The sequence below is a fragment of the Opisthocomus hoazin genome, chromosome 1 (assembly GCF_030867145.1).
Source record: "Opisthocomus hoazin isolate bOpiHoa1 chromosome 1, bOpiHoa1.hap1, whole genome shotgun sequence".
NCBI classification, from domain to species: domain Eukaryota; kingdom Metazoa; phylum Chordata; class Aves; order Opisthocomiformes; family Opisthocomidae; genus Opisthocomus; species Opisthocomus hoazin.
This window is the reverse complement of record NC_134414.1, coordinates 6,247,619-6,260,635: the sequence shown is the minus strand read 5'-3', so window position 1 is coordinate 6,260,635 and position 13,017 is coordinate 6,247,619. Positions and strand designations below refer to the sequence as shown.

Genomic DNA, 13,017 nt, shown 5'->3' with positions numbered 1-13,017 from the left:
AGCACTGGAACAGGCTGTCCAGGGAGAGGTTGTGGATTCTCCTTCTCTGGAGATATACAAGACCCACCTGGACAAGGTCCTGTGCATCCTGCTCTAGGTGACCCTGCTTTGGCAGGGGGTTGGACTAGATGACCCACAGAGGTCCCTCCCAATCCCGACCATTCTGTGATTCTGTGTTACAAATTAAGCAAGTGGAGTGAAATCTGTTAATACATAAAATTATTGCAAGGGAAAGAATTCTTCTGGTACTTCCTTACAAAAGGACATTTCTGTACATTTAATTTATCTCCATTTAAATATGCTTCTCATTCAGTTACGTGCACAGAAAGAATGCCAATGTCCCTGGCACATTTCAACTATGTTTAAAATTCTGTTTATCTTCTTATTTGCTGCTTTTGTTCTGTAGTAGATCTAATCTTAAGAGGTTTGTGATTCCAAACCATCCTGTTCCTGTTTTTCACTGAGAAACTATGAAGTCTTCTTTATTCCTTTACATCTTTCAACTGCTGTAAAACATTCCAGTGCTACGAATACTGAAGCAGAGACAAAACAGAAGAGAAACATTTTGGGGAGTGAACTTTACTCTTAGATTCCAACATATGAGATAAAAATCAAGTCATGCAAGCATTTATCCCTTCAGACAGGAGTCAAAGGCATCCCAGGCACAGACGAGCAGAGCCCAGCTGGAACTCAGGACTGCCCTCCAGCACTGCTGTCAAATACGCAGGCTGAGCTCCCCTTCATGATCACCAACAGAAGCATAAGACTGAACTCCATGGTATTTCTTATGATCAGGCAGACTTTTTTTAAAAAAAAAAAACATAACATTTTAAACATTAAACTGTGTATGAGAAACACGCACTTAGGGCAGTGTTGGTGTGACAACCTGACATCCTGGTCAGATAGTGGCACACTTTGTCCATCATGAAGTGTCACTGACGGAGGTAGCCACAAGTTACAGAGAGGACTGAGTCTCACACACAGAGTTTTTCCTTTCTTTTCTTTCTTTTTTTTTTTTTTTTTAGTTTAGAAAAATGGCAGTATGGGATACTTTGATTCAAGAACACGCAAAGAGTCAAATTCAGCAAACGCTTACACACCGTTTCTATCCCTTGTCTTTTTAAAAGGAAACCCTGACTTTCAAGAATTCCTTCTGCCAAACTATTTTATACTGAGGCAAAAATGAATAATTACTCAAAACCTTAAAAAGCCTACAAATGGCTATTTGGAAAATGTTCAGACAGCATCCCAACCTGCACATTGTTGCTGCTTATGTTTCACACATATCAGCAAAGCTGAAGTAACTGAAAAAACATGAAGTTGTACCTAGTGTATGTTACAGTTTAATTGGTATCAAGAATACATTTAGCATATGGATACGTGGTTTTCGACAATGTTTGTCTAAATATATAAGTATGCCAAGCTTAAAAGTAACATTTACAATAAACCAATCTCTTACTACTGAGAAGACTGGGAAAGATAGCCTCCACAGAGACGGGGGCTACAGCAAACATAAAAATCCTGCAAAGCACAGAAATTCTGTGAAATCTGCTTCGAGACCCAACTGCCAAATCTGAACCATCTTCAGACCTCTCCTTTTCTCATAAGGAACATGACTTCTCTTTACATAATTAAGGTTTTAAAGGAAGGTGGTTCTTTTCAGGATTTTACTGTTTTAGAAAAAAACAGACTGCCCTTAAGTTCACCTATGCACAAATGTCATGTTCTTCCATCCTTGCAGAACCTCCCACATCGGATGGCAGTCAGGTTGTTGGGTGATATATGCCAAAGAGGAACGGAAAACAAATTCAAATTCATGAAAGAATGTCTTTCCAGTTCCTTCAAGATCTTGGCCATTTCTTGTACTACTGTTCCATACAAATGTCACAAAAATATTAATATAGTGTGAAACTGTTGGAAGTAGGATACACAAGACATCTTCTGTAAATCATCATAAAAGAACATAGTAAGCTAAGATGCACTGAGCAGGACTAAAAGCCAGAAAAGGATCATTTTAAAAACTCATAAAGTAATTTAACAAATTCTAACTTCATGTCCTTCCAACAAATACCAATTTCTGTAAACATTAACAAGTATAACAAATTGAGGTTTACATTTCACACACATAGTATTTGGATTTAACCACTTAGTTTATCAATATTTGGATATTGCTCATTGTACATCTGAGCTCTTTTTATAATGAAAGAGCAAATTAAGGGTCACACATACCTGTAAGACACAAATATGCAGCTAAATACCGTTTTTCAAGGCCATCTTTATAGGTCTGAATCGCACCATAGATTGGAGGTAGAATGAAAATCAGGTTACTCACTGTGTTCCCTGTAGGACAGAAAGGAAAAGCAGAGATTTAGAATTAGGTATTATGCATTTTAAATAAATACAGCTGCATTCACTCACTAAACACAGGTTCAACAGTTTTCATCCAGAAAGCTACACCTTTTCTGAAGTTGTCTTCTGCTTTCACACATGATACAAAGTTAAATTTTAGTGCAACACAGTAAACTACTTGAAGGCTAAGAACATTTTAACTCTTCTGTCTTTTTCCATATGTGTGGATAGTAACAAAATACTAATTCAACTAAAACGTTTTGACTTAGATGGTGCTTACTTTCTTGTTAGGAGGCAGAAAAATAGGATTACCTTGAATGCACAGCTCATGAATTAAAACCCGATTCCTTAAGGAGATACAAGCCCCAAATAGTTATTTATATAGTGGTATTTTAAAAGAGCTATTTGTTTTTTTCCTTTTTTAAAGCTATTCTTGGAACACTCTCCTTCCCACTCCTTTCAGACACTTTAAGGTCACCAAGTGACTTGTTCCCAGATGAAAGCTGTTCAGTCTTTATTACTGTGTTGGTTGCTGCTCACTCACAGAACAAGCTGGATCGGACAGAATCACAGAATCATAGAACGGTTTGGGTTGGAAGAGACCTTAAAGATCTCATTCCAACCGCCCCTGCCATGAGCAGGGACATCTTCCACTACTCCAGGTCACTCAGAGCTCCATCCAACCTGGCCTTGAACACTTCCAGGGAGGGGGCAGCCACAGCTTCTCTGGGCAACCTGGGCCAGGGCCTCACCACCCTCATGGGATGCTACATCACAAATCACAACAGAAGACCAAAGACTGCAAGAGGGTACGATAATGAACAGCAAAAAGTCAGAAGCCGCTACTGAGCGGCACGATAGGCAACTGTCGGGGATAACCAAGAGCCCGAACTTTAGCAAGACGCCACCGCTCCCCATCCCTCCTGCTGAAGGTGGGATGCCACGAGGGAAATTACTCGTGTTGCAGAGATCAGAGGAAGCAAGAACAAGCCAAGAGCCCAGCACTCGTACCAGGGGGCACGACGACCCTTCCAGCACTGGGGAAGATGAAGGAACCTGTCTTTTTTGTTTTCTTTAAAACTACTGTCCCAGTCTGATTTAGATGTTTTGTTGTGTTTTTTTTTTTTTTTAAACTGTCCTGGCCTATGCAAAAGCACAGTGAAATATTGAGAATTGAAGCATAAGGAAATGGCACATTTCTCAGCAGAAGGGATGCAGATTCAGCTTTTTAGCCTAACCACAAAAGCATGATTTTGAGAATAAAGGTTACATAATGGGAATAAAACGACATGCAATTTCGGAAAAAGAGCAAATCTACTAAAGAAGACAGAATCTTGCTTACATAAATTAAACTGCACACTTTCACACGCTGTCAGTTAAAGATATATGAAATTGAAACTCTAATTTCCAAATATCTCAATGAAAAGCACAATGTATGAGGCTATGGAGAGGCAAAAAACCCCCCTATTTCTGGCTTCGTTATTCAGCAGAAAATCTCAGAAGAGTTTCACTTTCTAAAATCAAGAACAAGAGTGAGCAGGCCACGTCTGAATCACTCCCCTCATACGCGCGCCTATTTTTCAGGAGTCCTACTTCCCAGGATCCATCCCACAGAAAAGCAAAAACTACCAAACTACGATCATACAACCCCAAAGTATTACAGCACCTCTGGGAACAAAAATCCAAACTTTACAGGTTTACAGAGAATTTAAACCCCCATGGAAAACAGGTTATTTCAGAAGACGTGAAGCAGAAGTGTACCTAGTTAACTTAAAAAAGTTAGCTCTTCTACATTCTCACAAAGTGGATTCAAATCTCGGTTTGAGACAGTCTCCTTGACCAGATAAAAATCAGATCTGATTACTGAGACCTTCTTTGAATCAGTTCCTTATCGATTTAACATCGTCTCCTTCATAATCATGAACTTCACCAAGTTACAATAAGCAAAACAGAGATGTACAAGAGCTCTTACTCTTCTATTCAGCTCTGTAGTAAGTTCCTCCACGTCAAAGCAGCCCAGCTGAAATCAAAACAGCTCTGCAAAGACATACACATTTCAACCAATACAAAAGGCCTTTTTCATGCTTCAATTCTTTGGGGATTCATTAACCTTTTACCACATTCCCACAGTGTTGCAATGGGAAGTGATTCACTTTCAGTAGAGACCAAGTTTGGAAGAAATCCACCAAAACTGAGTATTGTGTGGTACATGGACCATTACCACGTCCTCCCACAAGCCATCTTTAGATGTCATCCAGCCTCGAAAAGTAGAGTAAAGGCTATGTAGTCCGGATAGCGAATCTTCTGCTTTCTAAAGCAGTTCTCAACCACGCCCATTTTAAAGAGAAGTTATTAGATATTATATAAATATCACTGTTCAAGGTCACTTCGTTATGAAACTGTCAAAAACCTGGCAAAAATTCAAAGATGAAAATTCCGAACAAAAGAAATGCCATGATGTTTACCCGCAACTGGGAAGGCACGTGACTTCAGAGGAGACGTGCAGTAGGATAACAAACTTCAAATGGATGTTCAGAACGCAGAAAAGAGATTCTTCTGTAGGAAAGCGCAGGTTTCAACACTTCCTGTAAAGCTGTAATTATGTTAAATTATTGAAAATTTACGAGCGTTTAATCTAGGACCTTCTCGCTGGGAGAGGAAATACCATAGACCTAATCTAGCTGTAAATTCCTGCCACTCCTTCACTGCACTTTTTGGCCCATACTATTCAGAACATTTACAGCACAGATTAGGCAAGCCTATGTGCAAAACATACTTATTGAATGTTGTGCAAATTTTTTTTAAGAGGGAAATGGGGGCGGGGGAACAATGAAGTCCTCTGGCCTGCTGCTAGCAAATTACTTCTTTCAAGAACGAAAACTACAAGGCCTCTTTCAAACCCAAGGCCCCCAGGAGCACATATATCTTAAGCCTAGCTAGTCTTTACAGGATTATCCTCACACAGAATAGCTTATAAATTCATTAAAAGGGATTTTTATTAATTCCTTGAAAAAACAGCAGTGGGATACGCACAGAGATTAACAAACAATACCAAGAAAGAAGGAAAAGGTGACACAACTACAAACTCATAACTCTAAAGTTAATTAATGAACAAGAAAGTGAAACAAGCTTTGAAGGAAATAGATATGGAAGTTGAAAATGGGAAAAAAAGTTAAACTGTCAAGAAACCTAACCTTTTCCACCAGATTTTCTTGTTTTTAAAAAAAAGGGAAAAAAATAACACAGCAGACCTCCTTGGGAAAAACAGAGATCGGAGAAATTGTAACTAAGGCAGAAGGTACGCAAAATAATTAAAGAAGAGATCACTGGTGACGCCTGTAAGAAATTTAGCATATCAGAAATCAGATGAATGCACATGGAGAGACCTGGGCTTAAATCTGTACAGCATTCTTGTATTTCAGTACTGGATTCCTTGAACACTGGTCCAGGGAGCTATCTAATTTTTCTTCAGTGACCAAAGACAGTTTCTCAGCATTTTATCTTCGCCATGTCTGTCAACAGAAAGGAGGACTAGATTGTCAGAGGAAGAAATGAATGAACTTGGGGACTGAAGTGACAGGAACACCATTAAATGTGATGGCCAAGAACATGCCTCTTTCAATGCAAATATGAATCCTTATTCCAAATGTAGAATTAATCTTTTTGAAGAGGCAGAAAAGTGAATTAAGATCACATGGTGACTGACCGTAAGCCATCACTATAGGCACCAAACCCCCAAAATTTATTTCCAGTAGAGGCAGAGAAAATAGTAATGTCTTCACGCACGCCAATAGCAGAATACACTGTTCTCTAGTTATCGACAAAAGAAAAGACAAAGCACATCAGGTGCAGAGAAGCATGACTCAATGGGAGTGATGAACGGGAACTTACAACATCAGAAGGGACAAAAATTGCTTAGCTCACCTAGCCTAACAAAACAATGGCTGGATGGAATAAAAGTGCAGTCTGTAAATATGGGTAAATGTCAAGGACGGAAGGGAGCTAAAGGATAACGCTGACAAACAAATAAATAGATATAAGCTAACCCTAAAAAAACGCGGGCTAGAATTTTGAGGAAAGCTTCCCACTGAAGACCAGACATTTACATCTGCTTCCCAGTAGAAATGGGCAGCGTGATGAACCTACCTGCTTTCAGGGTGAAGCTCAGTAAGCTCAAAAACCAGATGACACGATGCGGTGGCTTATCACAGTCGTGAAACAGACTATGTCCAAAAAGACCATACGTGAGACTAGCGAAAGTGCTAAATTAACGTCTAATCACGACAAACGCCGACTGGGTGACTGACCTTACAAATTTTCATAAAAGTCTTTCAAGACTGTTCTAATGCAAACCATTGTTTCAAAATACTGTTTTACTCATTGAGAGAATGCCATATGGCACCAGAACAAAATCAAATATATGCAAAACATCATTTCAACAGGCCTCTGTCTATGGGAACGACAGCTGCACAAGTGGCAAACCACATCTGCTCCCTGTTCTACAAATACAACAGCAAAACCAGACAAGTCTTTTTTACCATGTATGTGCAGAGTCATCTTCAGACCCTAAAAAATACGCATATCATCATAAATGCACAAAGATCTGCACAGAGACTGACCATCTCACTGACAAAAGATATAAATTTAAAGAGAAAATAGTATTTACAGGCAAACACAAGCACAATGTTACTGTTATACAGACAGCTTGGTACAGCTAGAGAGTACACAAATTTGAAGGGCCTTACATTCATAAGGCTTCTATTTCCCCAAATACGTAGTTAATCCTACATTAGAAAATCATTTCTACAATAAATTTGGATGAGGAGTCAAAAGAATAAAGCAAGTAAAGTTGTAAATAAATCAAGCCGTAACAGAACATGGTTGTAAAGGAATAACAGGCACGATGTGAAAACATCAGGAACACCACAGTGGGAGTTAGAATATAGGTTATGATTCAGTGAGGCAGGAAAAGTGCTATTATAAAAAAAAAGCAAAAATTATGATCTTCAGCTTTTGACAAGGTGACCAATGTGATTTACAGAGTGTTCAGAGATCCCTTCTCCTATGTTTGTATACAGAACAACCGCAAGGATATTTTCAAATGTTAAAATGCTCTTTCTCTCTCTCTGTCAGAGACTTTTCACTGCTATGGTTTCTACAAGACTCAGAAACAACAGAAAGAGATGTTAGCCTCAGAGAGCAAAGCAGCAAATTTTTGCAGCTAAAAAAGCTGACTATACATAAAAATCTGGATTAACAAATACAACATTCATTACAGGCTTTCAGCTTCCCCTTAAGGGCAACTGCACCTCAGCGTGAAACAGGAGAAAGGAAAGTGGCTGCTATTTTCTCAAATACACGCCGAAGTTGCAGCAAAGTCAAAGTGTGCCTTTAAATAAAACAAGAAGCAAGCAAACAAACAAGATTTTGAGGCTGAAAACATCCATTCCATTGTCTGGATATCATGGTGGATATTAATTTTCGTGCACTTCCCGCATCACGTAGCTTTTTCTTTTCCCATCATCACATAAAGAAAATAAAAATAATTATAAAAAACAAAGCCTGTCAGATGGCATCATGCAGAACTTGACTCATCCTTCTGGCTGCTTTCAGATACAACGCATTCTATCTCATGGCTTTTGTTTCCGGAATCATATCAAGCCGCTCTGGTGCAAACTACAGCTCATTATTAGAGGATTTACCAAATTTAAAGAATTTGAGAAGCAATGCAATTGAGGACATCTGAGAGCAATCTACCATTGGGTACCCTCTCTTTGAAATAACGATTTTTCTCTTAGAAGGATCTCTAGGGATACGAAACCAAAGATGAACACACACACAGAATACCAGCAAAATAAAGGTGAAAAAAAGAGCAGTCCTGCAGCCCAGCAGTACCAGAAAATGTAAAATAATGGAAGGCAAAAAGGTGTTTGGAAATTAGACTTGAACTGGAGGAGTATGTAGCCCAACAGCTTAAAGACTGAGGAGGAATCTAGAGTACCTCCTTATCAGAATAAGAAACTTACTCAAATCTAATATGGGAGTCCTTGCTAAGTACTTCATAGCTCACCTATCACAGCATTCTAAGTGTCAGCAGAGAAATTAATTCAAATAAAATCCAGCAAGTTTTCAAGCAGCATACGCTACATATTCTCAGTCAATAATAACTAAGCCAGAGCCCAGAGGAGGTCTGCATCACTGACGTCTCAAAATGCAGGCATTTCATGATTCTTCAGAAGACCCAACTACACAGAATCAGCTCTTTCGGCCACTAACTTCAATATAGTACTGTTTTCGCTTACAGCTTTATCACCAGGAGGGCAGTACAGCAATTAGATTTTCACTTCCACCAGCCATTTTTAATATCTTCCACTTCAAAGTCTACAATAACTGCACTTCAGAGTGTCAGGAAATGAAAACTCCTGTCTCCATTTGGTATTTCAGCAGGACCTCAAGGGGAGAAAACCAAGTCATCCTGACGGGAATTTTGCCAATCTGTAATTACTAAACTCTCTGCTTGCTAATGTGCATGAAGGACCAATATAAACTTCCTGTTACTCAGTGAAACACAACACAGCTTTACTCCAGGCTGGAGCACAGGACCAACACTGACTTAAAAAAAAATAAAAATAAAAAAAATAAAAAAAAAAATGGAAGTGGGGGGTGTTACAGTATCACAGAATGGTAGGGGTTGGAAGGGACCTCTGCGGGTCACCCAGTCCAACCCCCCTGCCGAAGCAGGGTCACCTACAGCAGGACTGTGTCCAGGCAGGTCTTGAATATCTCCAGAGAAGGAGACTCCACAACCTCCCTGGGCAGCCTGGGCCAGGGCTCCGTCACCCTCAGAGTGAAGAAGTTCTTCCTCATGTTCAGCTGGAACTTCCTCTGCTTCAGTTTGTGCCCATTGCCCCTTGTCCTGTCGCTGGGCACCACTGAAAAGAGTCTGGCCCCATCCTCCTGACACCCACCCTTAAGATATTTATAGGCATTTCTAAGGTCCCCTCTCAGCCTTCTCTTCTTCAAGCTAAACAAGCCCAGCTCCCTCAGCCTTTCCTCATAGGAGAGATGCTCCAGTCCCCTCATCATCCTAGTAGCCCTCCGCTGGACTCTCTCCAGTAGCTCCTCATCTTTCTTGAACTGGGGAGCCCAGAACTGGACACAGCACTGCAGATGGGGCCTCACTAGGGCAGAGGAGAGGGGGAGGAGAACCTCCCTCGACCTGCTGCCCACACTCTTCTTAATGCACCCCAGGATGCCATTGGCCTTCTTGGCAGCCAGGGCACACTGCTGGCTCATGGTCACCCTGTCGTCCCCCAGCACTCCCAGTCCCTCTCCACAGAGCTGCTCTCCCAGCAGGTCAGCCCCAAGCCTGTACTGGTGCCTGGGGTTGTTCCTCCCCAGCTGCAGGACCCTGCCCTTGTCCTTGTTGAACTTCATCAGGTTCCTCTGCGCCAAACTCTCCAGCCTGTCCAGGTCTCGCTGAATGGCAGCACAGCCTGCCGGTGTATCCATTCTTAAGCAACAAGATCCGTTTCTTACCTGCTGTAATTCTCCTTTCCAAATACTAAGCAAGCCTTGATTTTGTTTGTCTGAACGTTAACTGAAGTTGTAACTTCAGCAATTCAGCTGCAGCTTGTCTTAGCCACCACATTTCTAGTAACAAAATGGGAAAAGTACTGAAGGAAACAAATAGTGAAGCAATTACTGAACTCTACAAGCTACGTAGGAAAGCATGCTGAAGAACTACAAAAACAGGTGGAGACAAATAATGCTTCAAACTAATGGGTTATTAGAGGGACTATTAGATCTCCCTTGGTATTTAAAATCAGAAATATAAAGACTAAATTCATACAGATCATAGGAATCATAAAAATTGAAAGGCAGACAAAGCAAGTACATTACAAATGCTGCATTAATCTAGCTCTGTATAGACACTGGCATACCATTATGAGAAAAACTGTAACCGACAAATGAGAGGGAGAGGTCAGATACAGCAACCAGGAGTACCACAATGGAAAAGAGAGATCTTTGAAAAAATGGGAACAGCTACCTAGATGTTGGCCAGGCAGCAGCTACAAAGTGGAATCCAACAGATTTACATGCGGGAAGGACTGAAAAAAATATTATTTGTATTACTGAGGAAGGACATTCTGATCAGCACTAACAGACTGAAACAAGGAAATGGGAAGTTTAGGTAGAACATCTAGAGATCAAGTTTATTTGGCAGCAGCAACATCTCCCAAAGGAAGCCATGAATCCTGGAACAGTTTCAAGCAAGAGCGGACAACATGTCGCAAGACACCCGAAGAAAACAACCCACCACGCGCAAAGAAAGGAAGCGAAGGAGGCAGGAACGCAGCCTCCTCCTCCGTGCTAGCACCAACACAGCTGCATACCACTGGTGTGAGCACACTGCGTTCCAGCCGCACGCGTCTCAGCCCCAGCCGCAACCCAGCGCAGCTTCCAGCAAGTCCAAGTGCTGGGAGAAGGCCAAAAAAGCTACAGGCAGCATTGCTGCTGCAGAGCTGGTGGCCAGCTGGGAGGTTCTTGTGTTCAAAGTCAGCGGGCAGGGCAGGGCTTCTAGATCTTCTAGGTTGCTTTGCCCTTGCTTGGCCTCCATTTCTCCAGGATATGTAAATATACGGTGATATCCTTTGAGGAGGTAAACCATTTCAGTGATTTAGCGGATAGGGGAGGGATAATAAGGTAATTTTAGAAAAAAAAAATTAATTATTAACAACACAATCTGATTTTTATTCCCAGGGCTCATTTATGAGCAGTTCCAACATGCTGTGTCAAGTGATACGTTCCAATTTATGGCCTTACACACTTTACATCCCAGCTGCAGGATTCATTCCCTTGGCATTCATCACACTAGTTCAGCTAATATTTTTGTAGATTTTTTAATTTAATTACAGTATTTGGCGTTACATTTGTGTTCCCCAAAACAATCAAAAGGTAATTAGAAGAAAAAGCTCTTGACACTCCCGACGAACACAGCACACACAAGAAAGCGCAGTTCAAACCTGTGAAGGGTGGGTGTATTTTCTAATGCCCAAGCCTCTCTTTGCTACGCACGTCTTGCAAAAGCACTGCTGCTGAATCGCCCCAGGTTACAATTAAGCTATCCTCTCCTTTGCCCTCACCTCTCTCCAAAATGCTTTGCTACTGTGTAGTAAAGACACTAGAAAATTAGAACCTAACATGAGAATGTTCTAACGCTGACCTTGCTTCTGATGTATATTTTACTAAAAATAACAGCGCGAAAGCTAATCCTGCACAAATCCAAATCTCAAAGCTCCCCATGTTTCTTCGTAAGAAACCGATACCCTTGCAATCCCAGAAATCCAACATTTGCATTCATAATGCAGATTTAAACTTAGATGGTGGAACATTTGTTGCTGGGCAAAGTTTTTGCTCTTCTCCCACAAATCTATAACACATCGGTTACCTATTTAGTCTGTATTATTGCAGAGTCTGAACCGCCCCAGCCTTCTGCATAATTACCCTCAATATCCTTGCAAGAACAGGACAGGCTAGAAGAGGGTGCCTGAGTCACAAAGAAACCTGCATAAAACTGAAGCCAGGACTTTCAAACACCAAAGCGTTCCTCGAGCCACTAGACCATCCTTAGCTGCCACAATAAAAATCAATGAATTCACCAAAACACCTCTTGTAAATAAAGCTGCAATGTAGAAATGACATTAGAGTACGAACTGAGTACTTTTCAGAAATAACATTTTTGTTACCAATTCTCACAATGTTTAGTGTAATGGAGTCCTCTGCCTCCTCCTGGAATTCTTAAAGACTACCACAAATGATGAGAAAGTGTTTAATCATAGAATCACAGGTTGGAAAAGACCTCTAAGATCATCAAGTCCAACCATCCACCCAACCCCACCATATCTACTAAACCATGTCCCCAGGTGCCACATCTACATGCTTTTAGAACACCTCCAGGAATGGGGACTCCACCACTGCCCTGGGCAGCCTGGTCCAATGCCTGACCACTCTTTCAGTAAAGACATTTTTCCTGATTTCCAATCTAAACCTCCCCTGACGCAACTTGAGGCCATTGCCTCTCGTCCTATCGCTGGGTACCTGGGAGAACAGACTAACACCTGCCTCCTTTCAGGTAGTTGTAGAGAGTGATAAGGTCTCCCCTCAGCCTCCTCTTCTCCAGACTGAACAGCCCCAGCTCCCTCAGCCGCTCCCCATCACACTTGTTCTCCAGACCCCTCACCAGCCTCGTTGCCCTTCTCTGGACACGCTCCAGCCCCTCAATGTCCTTCTTGTAGTGAGGGGCCCAAAACTGAACACAGTAAAACAGTTAAAGAACACTTGGATTGATGGATTTTTTGAGGAAGGATGACTGGGTTTTTTTTCCTAGAGGGACCCATCTTGAAGCCTTTCATGAGTGAAGTCTGAGGTCTGCACGAGATGCTGTTCCTCAGAAGAGGGTTAATAGGTCAGATGACAAAATGTGGAGGACTGACTGTGAAGTTTAATGGATAATTACAAAAGCAATTGCAAGGGAAATATTCTGAGGTGACAGGCCAGAATAAAGATGGCTATAGCAGCTAAATCAAAAAGCCACATTCGTCACTTTTGAAGCCAGTTTTGCTAATTATCTTACTGTGGCTCTAACTAAGCCTGTCACACCAGCTA

The 13,017-nt window shown here is 41.3% G+C and overlaps 1 protein-coding gene across 1 annotated transcript in view; it reads right to left on the bottom strand.

The window, feature by feature from the left end:
• ACER3 (alkaline ceramidase 3) overlaps window positions 1–13,017 on the bottom strand; it is a 63,759-nt gene that overhangs the window by 38,910 nt on the left and 11,832 nt on the right. Inside the window, exon 2 of the mRNA XM_075415810.1 lies at window positions 2,230–2,340. Within this exon, the coding sequence (XP_075271925.1) occupies window positions 2,230–2,340 (111 nt within the window). The remainder of the gene's footprint in view (window positions 1–2,229; window positions 2,341–13,017) is intronic.